This window comes from Podarcis liolepis, assembly GCF_965112155.1.
Source record: "Podarcis liolepis genome assembly, chromosome: 13".
In the NCBI taxonomy this organism is placed as follows: Eukaryota; Metazoa; Chordata; class Lepidosauria; order Squamata; family Lacertidae; genus Podarcis; species Podarcis liolepis.
The window spans coordinates 30,846,869-30,860,169 of NC_139573.1; the positions used below are offsets into that span (position 1 = coordinate 30,846,869).

General features: G+C 46.1%; 1 protein-coding gene across 1 annotated transcript; it reads right to left on the reverse strand.

The window, feature by feature from the left end:
* Window positions 1-1,197: 1,197 nt before the first annotated feature.
* On the reverse strand, window positions 1,198-12,927 carry LOC310690725 (keratin, type I cytoskeletal 19-like). The gene is made up of 8 exons (XM_083470244.1): window positions 12,329-12,927; window positions 8,540-8,622; window positions 7,789-7,945; window positions 6,151-6,312; window positions 5,408-5,533; window positions 4,189-4,409; window positions 2,875-2,903; window positions 1,198-1,444 (listed from the first exon to the last, which is right to left on the reverse strand). The coding sequence occupies exons 1-8, from the start codon at window positions 12,815-12,817 to the stop codon at window positions 1,422-1,424; spliced, it is 1,290 nt and encodes a 429-aa protein (XP_083326370.1). The 5' UTR covers window positions 12,818-12,927; the 3' UTR covers window positions 1,198-1,421.
* Window positions 12,928-13,301: the final 374 nt, after the last annotated feature.

The window sequence follows — 13,301 nt, forward strand, 5'->3', positions numbered from 1 at the left end:
AAGGAAAAAAAGGTCAAGCTAGTCCTTCAGAGGAGATTCTACATCCCTGTAGCTTCCTTTTCTTGAAGCAGGAATGGGTGGGGAGAATCCCCATTGTGGAAGAAGAATCACACAGCTACATATAACATGTAGTTTGGGTGGAAACACAACATGCATGTAACCACTTGGGAAGCCAGGCATGTTTATTGTCATGTCAGTTGATGAAGATGATTCTAGTGCAGCCCTGACTCCCCAGATTTCAGAATGGATTATGGACATCTAGCAAAAGTTGCCTCTATAAATGGGACAATAACACAGACCAGTCATCCTCCAAGCAGTTACATATACACCATGGTTACTAGCTGGTTATTCATAATCTGCATTCCTCCTATGGTTCTACAGTCAGGGTGGCTGAAGAGAGTTCAGGGCCAGTGCAAGTAATTTTGTTGCCTGAGGCAAAGAACCAGAGCATGTCCCCATTCCATGTACAGAATCCAAATGGAAGTGTACTCAATTTTGACAACCCTGGCAAGGGGACAACATCCTCCCGTGCCTGAAGTCTAGCAGGCTAGCTTAGATTGTGCAAAGTCAAGCTAGTTTGGGGGATTGAGGGAAAAAGTTGAAGAGGAAAACTGCTGCCATCCACTGGCACCTGCCACCTGAGGCAGCTGTCTCACTCCGTCTAATGGTTGGGACAGCCATGGAAGCATTAAAAAGGGGGTTTGATCTTTCCAGTGTGTGTTTATGTGCTACATGGGGATTCTAATGTATTTGATGATTGTGATAATGGAATTGGAGTGGTGGAGGATTATTCCAAATCAATTAATTGTGGTATCTTTTTTTTTGTGGCATCAAATTTTTTCCATATGGCAGGAAAAGGGGTTAGATTTTGGTGAGGGAAATTACCTCCTCACCAGCTTTGATAAAATATATTCAACTATTTGTCTAAATTCTTGCACTAGCACTATAGGATTTCCCCCCACACTCATGCCCTGTACCACCCCCAAATCTGCTCTGAAGGGTCGGGAGAAACCCAGAATAAACTTGGCAGGGCACAGGGAGATGAGAGAGGAGAATGTTTAGTTGTAAATGCTGAAATTGTTATACTGACGGAACGTTCACCTTAATGCTATATGCAATACAACCCTTTGTCATATACTCATCAGAACTTGCAGTGATTAACAGGCAGTCAATTTCTCTCTTAGCAATGAGAATCGGTTTCAGTTTGCAGAAGCCCAAAAGGAACTTTATTAGGCAGAAGAAACACCATACAGAAAGGTTAAAAGCAGGAAGAGCTAAGTCAGAGAATCTAGCCATTGCGTGGCCCTCAGTCATCCAGAATGGGTGCTCATGAAGTTTGCTGCTAAGTGATTTTGAAACGATGATTTTCACCTGCCAGAAACGGCAGCTGCCCATCCTGTTTCTGGAAAGGAGAGTGCTCTTCACTTCTTATCATCTGCTTTGCCTGTAGCAAGACAAGGTGGGGGAAAGAGTTAATGAATCCAAGTTACACATTTTGAAACCTTCTGTAGCACTCCAAGTCTACACCAACCATGGAAGGGAGGCTCAGTCACAGCCTCTGCTCTGACTCCAGCCTTGGCCCTGCAAGATTATCCTCAGAAATGGAGTTTCATTTGCCTCCTTAAAGAGGACCCTGAACTGCCTCAGCCTTGGTCTCCCACTTGCAGCCAACATGATCTCACAAGAGTTTTCTAACTTCTTGTGAGAATTCAGGGGCCTCCTGTAGAAGGGCTTGCCATGGCAATGGAACTGGAACCTACTCCATCACACCACTTGTGGCTCCGAGGGACGGTACTGTGCCTTAATAGGGCTACTCCATGTTTTCCTGCTACTTCCTGTGAACAATTTACCCCCCTCTTGCTGCCCAAGATGGTGGGTGGATGGGATAAGGAAGCAGCCAGGGCATGATCCCGAACACCAGTCCACCTGGAATATCACTTCCTTAGCTCCTTGGTCTTATCCCAGCTGAGTATTTAATATTTCAGTGCATATCAGCAACATAGCCTCTGTTCAAAGCAGTGTTTTCTAACCTACTGAACTACAATACCCATAATCCCTGACTACTGGCTAAGATATCTGGGAATGATGGGAGTTGTAGTCCAAAACCATCTGGGCACACGAGGTTGAGAATCGTCATTTGAAGGACTTATTAAGTGAATTTATTATCTGAATTACAACAGAGGCAGGGAAACTGTTTCAGACCAAGGGAGAAAAGCAAGGGCCATACTGGGCCTCCATGCCTGCATTGCAGAGAAGCCAGGCAATGAAGAAGAAGTCAGGGGTTGCTTGGTGAGGGGTGAGGCTGAGGGAGGAGACAGTGGAGCTATAAGCAGAATGGAAACGTGAATAATTTGGGTGAAACTGTGGTAAAGGCCATTCTCTTTTGGATTTAGCAGCCAAACCAATCAAAAGCCCACATAATTTAAGGACTGATGCAAAACTTGTAGCTTAAAAAATTGAAATAAGGAACAATAAAGGATTAGCAAAAATTTGAATTATAAAGGAGATGCAAGGGGATTCATTAAAACACAAGGATCTACAAAAGGGGAAAGGGAAGTCAAAGGGATATGTGCTTTGCTTTGCTTTGTTTTCTCTTATTTGATGCTTGTAAAATTTGAAAAACTAAAAAAAAATGTTTTTAAAGCCCACATATTCTAGATTTCCGCACGGCACAAGTAGAGAAGATGAGTGGGCAAGGGGCACCATACCAGAGATGTCAATGGGCCAATTCATAGCCCGCCTTTCTGTCACCATGAAATACAACATGGTTTATGTGGGCTTGCTTGGACCTGCTTAGCTTCAGCCAAGTGGCCGCATTATTCTATGGCTTGTACTAAACACTCCCTCAACCCGCCATGAAGAAGGAAGGCTCACCATTAGTCCCCGAAACACTTCCGGAGAAACTGTGGAGGAAAAGAAGAAGGGGAAGCATTAACTATCAATGCCAGACCCAATGTACTTTGTGAAACAGCCCACCTTCCAACCTGGGGTTGTTATTCTAAGTTAATAATAATTTGCCACTTTACTGGGGTTTTTCAAACCAGTGTTTATGCTTTTATTCCAAGGCCAAACTACATGTGACACTGTGTCAGCAATTATTTTTTCCAAAAACAGTTGGTCGGGGACAGCTAGTGGGTGTGTGGTTGCCTGTCTCTTTTCCTCTGATTACCTCCTCTCTATATCATCATAATAATTTATTATGTATACCCCGCCCATCCAGCTGAGTTTCCCCAGCCACTCCGGGTGGCTTTCAACAGAACATTAAAAACAGAATAAAGCTTCAAACATTAAAAACTTCCCTAAACAGGGCTGCCTTCAGATGTCTTTTAAAAATAGGATAGCTGCTTATTTCCTTGACATCTGATGAAAGGGCATTCCACAGGGCAGGCACCACTACCAAGAAGGCCCTCTGTCTGGTTCCCTGTAACCTCATTTCTTGCAATGAGGTATGCAGCTGCTGGAAAACTGCATACCAAAGAACAAATGGTAGGGGCAATGTGAAGCAATGGGTGGAATGGAGCGTTAGGTTGGACGTGGGGTATACAAGATTAATTCCTTACTTAAGCATCAAGTATACTATGGGTCAGGGAAACCATGACAGTTAAAGTTGGTATGATACTAAATGCACAGTGCAGATGGAACCAGTGCCACCAGATTCCACCCTGTATGGATTAATCTCCGTGTCTAGAGCTTTGTTTGACACAAAACCAGTTTTTCGGTTTTACAACATGGGAAGCCAGCCTCAAGCTTGAAAGGTTTATAGGAACAGAAGCGGGAGATTAGCTCCGCAGCCTACATAGCTCCATCGTTCTTCCTCCCAATAATGGCCACCCATTGTGAAGAAAATGTGAAGAAATATTTATCTCCCGTTTAATGCAATCTTGTATTTAATGCATGAGCCTAGTCACCATAGGTGACCAAGAATTCCATGCAGGTGAGTGATTAAACCAGATTCTATTCTTCCCCTGTGCTCAGCATGGAAACCATGTGGGATCCCCAGCACAAGGGAGTGGAGCTCTTTCCCAGTCAATACCAACCCCCAGTAGCCTAGTATTTATTGGCTGATTGAGTGGCAGGCTAGTAGCTGTTGTGGGTTATTAAAGGCTGGGTTAATACCCAGAATCTGGCAACCAGAGACATCTGCTCTCTTTGAGCACTAGGTCATAAGAGACCTGTCAAGTGACCTACTGGAGATCTTGGCCATCCAAGAGCTGGCGGTAGGTTGCAATCTCTTGCTCCAGCCGGGACTTGATGTCCATCAGGGTCTTATAGTCGCTGTTCTGACGCTCCATGTCCGATCGGACCTCAACCAGTTGCGCTTCGATGTTGCCGATCAACCCCTGGATCTGGCACAGCTGAGCCCCATAGCGAGCCTCCGTATCGGCCAAGGTGCCTTCCAGGGCAGCTTTCTGAGAAGAGAAGTGGTGTCGGTGAGAATGTGTGTGTGGGTGTGGCAGAGACTGTCACCAAGATATGGGTGTGAATTTTAAAGAAGTGTTGTAAGCATAATGGGAAACTGGGCTGCAGTTCAGAGAACAGGCGTCTGCAGCTAAATGGAAATATTTGTTTGGAAGTCAATACTGAAACCCTGGGATTTGCCAATGCCCTTGTCAGAACACCTTTCAGAAGCACTGCACAGTGTTTACACAGCTATGCTGGCATTAGTTGGCCAGAACTTACCTGGTGTGGTGTTTTAATACATGCTAAGTATTTATTGCTGCATTTCAACCAACTGCTGACTGCCATGAGGACTTCAAAATATGGCAGGCTACAAATGTTAATTAACACTATCATTTGCACTGTGCAACAGTTCTGAGATTAGCAGCAGCTTGCAGTTTCAGGGGGGAAAAGAAGCCCGTATTTGTAGAGAGACAATTAGGAATTGGGTAAGTAATTTTATCCCAGTGTTTTCAACTTTTCCCTTCTCAGATAATAGGGGGAATGTGTGCTTGTGTGCAAGTGAGCATGCACATTCATTGTGTTCCAGAGCAGGGTTTCCCTAACTTGAGTTTCCAGCTGTTTTTGGACTACAACTCCCACCATCCCTAGCTAGCAAGACCAGTGGTCAGGGATGATGGGAATTGTAGTCCGAGAACAGCTTGGAGACACTGTTCTAGAGTTTCCATGTCCCTAAAGCGTAAGAAGAGTCTTCTAGACCAGGCCAATGGCCCACCTAGTCCAGCATCCTGTCATCGCAGTAGACAACCCAATGCCTGTGGGAAACCTGCAAGGAGGACATGAGCACAACTGCCCACCTGTGATTCCCACCAACTGGTATTCAGAGGCCTACTGCCTACTATAGTGGAGGTTGACTCTTTCACACACACCCTACAAAACGCGAACGCAACCCGTGACTACTTAGTTCGGTACCCAAGCAGTAGAAATAACCCATCACTACTCCATTTACCATGCTGAGCTGAGACTGGAGCTCAATCTCCAGACCTTGGAGGGTCCTCCTCAAGTCTGTGATCTCAGTCTTGCTGCTCTGAAGTTGCTCGGTGTTGACCGCAACTTCTCGATTCAGTTCTTCAGTCTGTTTGTTTGTTTAAGGGGAGAAATAAAGAAGAATATGTCAACATTCACATTGAATTTATTTACACCGCATTCGTTTTATTACAGGCCCTTCTGATATCCTTTCTACTGTCCATTCATGGTGATTTGTGCTTGCAGTGGTATGGGGACAATTCTATGTCACCCCACTTTTAATACTCTTTGCACCTGCAAACGTTTTGGGGCGAATGTCCCCATTGCTTCCTGCTGAAATCCTGCAACTTTTCATAACACAAATGCCCTGCAGTGGAGGGAGTGTCTCCTGGTTTTGTAACATTATAACTGAAGAGTGCCCCTCCAGATGGCAATAATGCGGTAGCGTTGGGGAAGCATTGCAGAACAACCAGTAAGGTGGAAAGATGGTCCAGTATACATCCAACATTAATGCACTATGACATGTTGCAGAATACACCTGCCAAAATATTTCACCTATCTAGAGGAGCTCTACATTTACATTTTATTGCACTGTGTTCAGCAGTACAATTTTATGGGCAAGGTGAGTTCACAGCAGCCCAGTTTTCTTCCACTAAATTGTTTCTCTTGGTTTGTTTTTAAAGACCTTCCATTTCTTTCCTTGTCTCCTAGGCTTTTTCATCTCACCTTGGTGGTAAACCAAGCCTCAGCGTCCCTCCTGTTCTTCTCAGCCAGCTTCTCGTACTGGTCTCTCATATCAGTCAGAGCCTTGGTGAGGTCAATGCCAGGAGCAGAGTCAACTTCAACGCTCACTTGGCCTCCCACTTGCCCAGACATAGAACTCATTTCCTGTAAAAAGAGACCAAGACATAGGCATTAATTGCAGGTGTGTCAGCAGAGCAACAATGCCTAACAGCTATCCTTTTATCTAGGGTTAGGCACGCTATCCCACATTCCCTTTGGGCTAACACAGGGATTATCTGAGGTTGTCTGGAAAAACAGAGAGAGTGTGTCATAAAATCATAGAACTGTACAGCTGGAAGTGGCCCCGAGGGTCAACTACTCCAGCCCCATGCAGTGCAGGAATCACAGCTAAATAATCCCTGACAAATAGCCACCCAACCTCTGTTTAAACATCTCCCATGAAGGAGAGTCCACATCCACAACCTTCTGAGTTAGTCTCAGATTGTTGGGCGGACTGTCAAGGGGGTATCAGGAAAAACTATGGGTGGTTTTCAGCTAAGTCCAACTCAGAGTAGACCCATTTAAGTTAATGGCCCCAAGTTAGTGCCTTCACTGGGTCTACTCTGAGTAGGACTAGTGTTGAAGACTATCCTTTATCCACTTTCCTTCCCTGGAACCGAAAGTTGCATCTTCCTGCTCCTCAATCACACACCTCTTTCCCTTGAAGACATCGAAATGGGAGCAGCACCACAGGCATGCTTGAAGATGAGGGGTTTCCTATGCCCACCCACCCCTCATTCCCCAGCAAGCGGTCCTGCAGTGTGTCAAGGGCCACGTCAACAGAGTGAGGAGAGACCATGCCTACGTCCTCTCATCTCGCCATGCAGCTCTGCTGCTATCCCCTCCACCACCACAGAAGGGTGTGTGTGTGTGTGTGTGTGTGTGTGTGTGTGTGTGTGTGCACTTTGGCATCTGGTGAAGGCTGGTTTTGGGGGGTGGCAGAGGGTGACAGAGGTTGGTAGAAAGCCAAGAATTCTTCTCCACCTTATATGTGGCCCTCTGTGCATGATGTCTCACCATACATTAAATCTGAGACCTCAGTAATGAGGAATAGACCGTGGTACTGTGAGCCCACTGCATCTGGAAGGCTACAACCTCCCCATCCCTCTCTATTTCAGAGTCATCCTTCTTATCCTCCTAACATCTGGCAATCTGAAACAGCTTCTGCAGCAGGTCCTTCTCAGTTATGGCTCCCTGATTTTGGAACTCCCTTCTTTGCAGATATGTCTGCCCCCTAGCGCCTTTCCATCACCTAATGAAGATGGATCTGTTCCACTTGGCCTTTGATGATTATTGAGATGGGTTTGCCCATCACTGGATGTTGATGTTCTGTGCTGCTGTGGGTTATATATGGTGACTATGGCAATGGTGGCTTTATGGTTTCATTGGTGGTCTTCTAATACTCTACTTTATTGGAAACTCTTACTGCCCTGGGAACTTTTAGAACTGTAGTATATACTTATTATTAGCATCAGAAAAAGAAACAGCAACAATAAACTAATAATAAACAATAAATTGTCATTTTGTTACATTATTATTATGCTACCATGCTTCAAAACGCTGAATGCTGCCTTTCTTTACCTCCTCGTGGTTCTTCTTAAGGTAAGCCAGTTCCTCCTTCAGATTTTCAATCTGCATCTCCAGATCAGTTCTAGCCAAGGTCAGCTCATCCAGGACTCTGCGCAGCCCATTGATGTCAGCCTCAACACTCATGCGCAGGGCTTGCTCAGACTCAAACCTTTTAAAACAAATCAATGCCAGCAAATGATGATCAATTGCTAAAATTGTCTGAGCTGCCTTAATCTAATCACTGTGAAATGTAGAGTGCCAAGAATATTAGTCTTCCCCCACATAAAGGTAAAGGACCCCTGACAGTTCAGTCACGAACGACTCTGGGGTAGCTATGCTCATCTTGCTTTACAGGCCGAGGGAGCCGGCGTTTGTCCACAGACAGTTTTTCTGGGTCATGTGGCCAGCATGACTAAGCCGCTTCTGGCGAACTAGAGCAGTGCACGGAAACACTGTTTACCTTCCCACTGCAGCAGTACCTTGTTATCTACTTGCACTGGTGTGCTTTCGAACTGCTAGGTTGGCAGGAGCTGGGACCGAGCAATGGCAGGTCACCCATTGCGGGGATTTGAACTGCCGACCTTTTGATCAGCAAGCCCAGAGGCTCAGTGGTTTAGACCACAGCGTCCCCAGCATACTCTGGCATAATTGCTCAATATTTCACCATAGCTCTGAGCATCATGTCTATGCCCTAATACTAAGGTCATTGATCCACAGTTAACCCATTTCTTTCTATTTCTCTGCCTATGAAAAGTTGTCTCACTTAGTTTTGAAGTCATCAGCCGCCAGCCTGGCATTATCAATCTGCAGGATAACCTTGTTGTTGTCAATTGTTGCTTCAAGGATCTGCAAGAGAAGAGGCAACCCGTGTTGGGTTATTTGCTTTCATGTGTATTGTAAGTTTTCTTTAAAAAAAATAAAAAATGTTCGGTGGCCATTGACACACATTGATTGATTTGCTTGCAATGATGTGTGAAAGCTGTGGTTCAGCACATTGTGGAGGGGAAATGGTCTTCTGAATGTACATCATCATTGCATTATTATTATTATTATTATTATTATTATTATTATTATTATTATTATTAAATTTCTATATTGATTTATAATAAAAATAAAAATCTCAAATATAATATAATATAATAAAAATCTCAAAGCTGTTTACAGCATATTAAAATCAATAATCAATAAAACATTAGCCGGCCGATGTTCCTCCAGCCTCGTGTGGAGCGTCTTCAGTAGTGCTAGTGAGTCTGTTACTACATCCTGAAAAAAGCTGGAACACTCCGGGCCGGCCCTATCATGAGACAAAGTGATGCAACTATGTCAGAGGCCTAATGCCGAAGAACAGGGAATGAACTGAGCTTTATGTGCCTCCAGTGGTGGCTGGCACCCATTGGGGCTTGTAGCGCAGAAGGCTGGGAGATCAACAGTAGGTGCAGACAGAGCCAATGACAGACAGAGCCACTCCCTGATTGTTGTAAGAAGGCAGGCAAGTGGGAGCTAGTTGAGGGCAGACTGAGGTTGGAGGGGCCGCTCCCCATTTGCCTATATGAACCAGCTTCCACTGTGGGGCACACTGTCCGGCCTGCTCCCCTGAAGACAGCCTCTTGCCTCCTGGGGCAGTGCAAGATGCTGTCCTGTTGCCAGCATCCAAGCACGATACAAAACCACCAATCTGGCTGACTTTTGCAAGTGAAATGTGGCAGGTACCATCTTCCCTTTTGCACCAGGCAAAAAAATGTCTTAGGATAGCCCTGGATTCACTTGTTCACCCAGTCCCATAGCATCACATTATACTGATTTTTCCATAACATAAAGACGTGACTCAGCCTACATTACACTTGGAACAGGCATGTGACTCCTGTGGCCTTCCAGATGTGATCAGACCCATCCATCCCAGCCAGAATGGCCTGTGGTCAGGGATGCTGGGAGCTGTAGTCAACAACATCTGGAGGACCACAGGTTCCTCATCCCTCTTTTAGAAAAATGCCAGCTCCACCAGATCTGTGACTGGCCCAGCATTGTTTTCCATCCTTAGATTATGTTGTGGCAGATCCCAGGCTCATAGGCTGAATAATTAACAGTGACATCTGTAAACTGTCAATGGATTGACATCTTTATTCATTCCTCACCCACATTCCACCAGAATCTACCCCAAGCTCTGCCCATAGCCTGCTGGCTTTGACCCAGCTGTATAGCTGACGTGCTAAGTTCCTTGCTGGCTCTAGTTTATTTCAGGCCCTGCTCAGGGACCTGAAGGGCAAAAATGAAAAGTGACAAGCCTCCTTGGGAGGCGATGGTCATGAACTCTCAAGGCTGGTGCAGATTTCCTTACAATAACTGTTTGCTTTTGTGCTTCTCCTTGTGTGCCTTGAGGGCGTGTGTGCTTCATTCATAAACAAACTCCCATTGTGTGCCGATGACTCTGCTAGAGCAAAATAAACCTTGTCTTGTACATAAAGAGAGAAGATTACGGTGCACATAGCTTAGCCAACATCCACAGTTTTCTTGTCTGTTTTCCCCCCTTTTCGAAATAACAGTAGGTTCAACCACAGGTTCTCGAACAAAGCCACAGCAGCCCTGCGGTAACAAGGTTGACTTCAGAACCAAGAGGCCTCTGCTGAGGAACCAGTTCAGGTCTGTGTGAAACCTCTTGGTAAATCAGGATGGTGATGCATGAAGGGATGAGTGAAAGAATCAGAAGCAGGAGTGAGGAGGACACTCTTTCACCCTATCCACCAGGGAGAGCACAGGGTTTAAACTTCACAGAGACAAAGGGTTCAATATTAGGAAGAACTTTCCAGTTGCAAGAAAGGTTCAGAACTAGAAAAGTATTTATCTCTCATAGGCCATGTGTGAGATGGATGTGGTAAAAAAGCATTTACTCAGGCTTCCTCAAACTTGGCCCTCCAGATGTTTTGAGACCACAATTCCCATCATCCCTGATCACTGGCCCTGCTAGCTAGGGATCATGGGAATTGTAGGCCAAAAACATCTGGAGGGCCGAGTTTGAGGAAGCCTGCATTTACTGCTAGGATGAAGAACCTGACACCCTCCTGATATTGTTGGACTACAACTCCCATCATTCCAAGACAGCATGGCTGATGGTCACACCTGGAGGACCATGAGTTTTCCACCCACCACGACTGCTAGAAAAGCAATGCTGTACCACAAGAATTGCAGCTGATGGTATGTATCCATAACTGGTTCTGGCTCACCCAACACATTATTATTCCATGTGAGAGCAGACTCAGGATGTGGTGAAAATATGTCTCAGTCTCCATTCCTGACCTTATGGCATGGGAAGGGATAATGAAGGAGAGACAGAGTCTTAGGAGCATAAATCCAGGCAAATGCCACACTTCCAAATGTACATTCGGACTAAGCAACTACGTAATAGGGCAAGCCTATGCATGTTTCTTCAGATATAAATCCTGTTCAGTAAGGCTTGCTCCCTAGTAAGTGTGTACAGGGTTGCAGTCTAAATCTTGCTTTATGACATGCATCACATATAGTTTCCCTGGTCCACTCTTGCAAACCCTGAAAATAAATTCCCATTCAGTTCTAAGATTGATTGTGAACATTGGCTTCTAGAATTTGATATTTGGTGGTTGCTCAGCCAAGTTCCGTTAAGAGCTATCAAGGATCAGAATACTGCTGAACTGAGGGCAGTGCCAGCAACAGTTTCACATAACTGCAGTCCTAGAAAAGGTAGCCCAGCGTGACCAAACTCTGATAATGCCAGAGGGCATTAATAACTGAAGTCAGGCATTGTTTGCTGCAGTCTTGGAGCCAGGGAACAAAACAGATAAGGAAACTGGCTGTATTCAAACAGTTTCCATTGCAATCAGACAGAGAAAGAGATGGATTGCATTGCATTCTGGCGCTATGAATACACCAGAATGGGTAAAATGACTGAATTTGCAGCAATGCACAGAACAAAGCTGTTTGCAAATGCAACATCTTGCAGCCACATCTATCCAATAAGGGCTTTGTGGCAAAAAAGAAAGGGGGAAAAATACCTTTGCAGGGCTAACCACTGCAGGGGCAACCAACACATGTATTCTCCACAGAGGAAAGGGGGCTAAATGGAAATTATTGCTAATGAACAGCATGTGGAATTAATCCACTGTATCACTTCCTGGTTGAGACAGGTGCAGCTGCAGTATTTAAAGCCTGGCTTTGATTCTTGTCTCATTCACCCAATTGTGAAGATACTGCACCAGCCCTGTGCTGTTCACCTAGTAAGGGAGGCTACTGTGATGCCCATCCTCAGTAGGGCAAAACCGAAGTGCAAGCCTCTGAATGCAGCCTTTTCATTGTGCAAGCTCTTACAAAACATGCACAGTCATCCAAGCTAGGTTGCTATTGCACCCACTTTACAGATGGAAGTGCCGAGAGGTCGGGACTTCCTAACCAGACCTACCCAGCTCAGCTATTTGTGTGGGTGGGTGTAGTTCTCCACCTCTGCCGTTTTCACAGCTAGGCCCTTGGTGCGTGTTGAGCACTCCACGCCCCTCCCGCCATGCGGCTTACAAATGTGAAGTCCTACCTTGTCTCTGAGGTCTTCAATGGTCTTGTAATAGTGGCTGTAGTCCCTGGATGGGCTGGTGGGAGACTGCTTCTGGTGCCACTCTCGGATCTTCACCTCCAGCTCTGTGTTGGCTTCCTCCAGAGCACGCACCTTGTCCAGGTAGTTGGCCAGGCGGTCGTTCAGGTTCTGCATAGTGACCTTCTCGTTTCCGGACAGGAGGCCATCATTGCTGCCGCCAAAGCCACCTCCAACACCTCCCCCAAAGCCCCCGCCAAAGCCCCCACCGTAGCCCCCACCAAGGCCACTGCCAAGGCCACCACCATAGCAAGCCCCAGCTCCTCCGCCATAGCTTAGCCCTAGGCCTCCTCCAGCCCCAGAGGAGACGAACCTAGCGGAAGACATGGAAATGCCCTGGCCGCCAGATCCACCATGGATGCTTGGAGCTCTGAAGGAAGACCCGCCATAGCCCCCGCCAGAGACGGATTGCCTGAAGCTGTAACTGGCCATTGAGAGGGGATTTCTGAAAGCAGCTCTTGGCAAGCAAGTTAACACAGTGTGTGGTCTGGAGGCAGAAATGTGAGCAACGCTTCTCCACCTGCCTCCTTTTATGTCAGCCTCTGGGTTGGGAGGGGGAGAGGGTTGTCCACCCAACAAAGCTGATATGTGAGTCCTCTGGAACGGACCAGCCCTAAACACTCATTGGTCAGTCAGCACAAAGTGGGCTGTGTTTCTTTCCCAAGTGTTTGCAAAGAAACTGCATTTTCCTCCTCTCCCCTCCCCTTTTCCCATTTGTCTTACCTTGCTGTGTCGCCCCCCCCCCATGCCAACAAAAGGTGTGATTCACGGTAGGTGGCTTTTGGCTCAGGGGAAAGGCACTGGTAAAACCTAGATGATAGTTTACTTAAGCCGCAGCTAAACCCTTGAGCACACACACCTGTCCTCACACACACACACCTGTACATAAACACACACACACACACTCCTTTGTAGG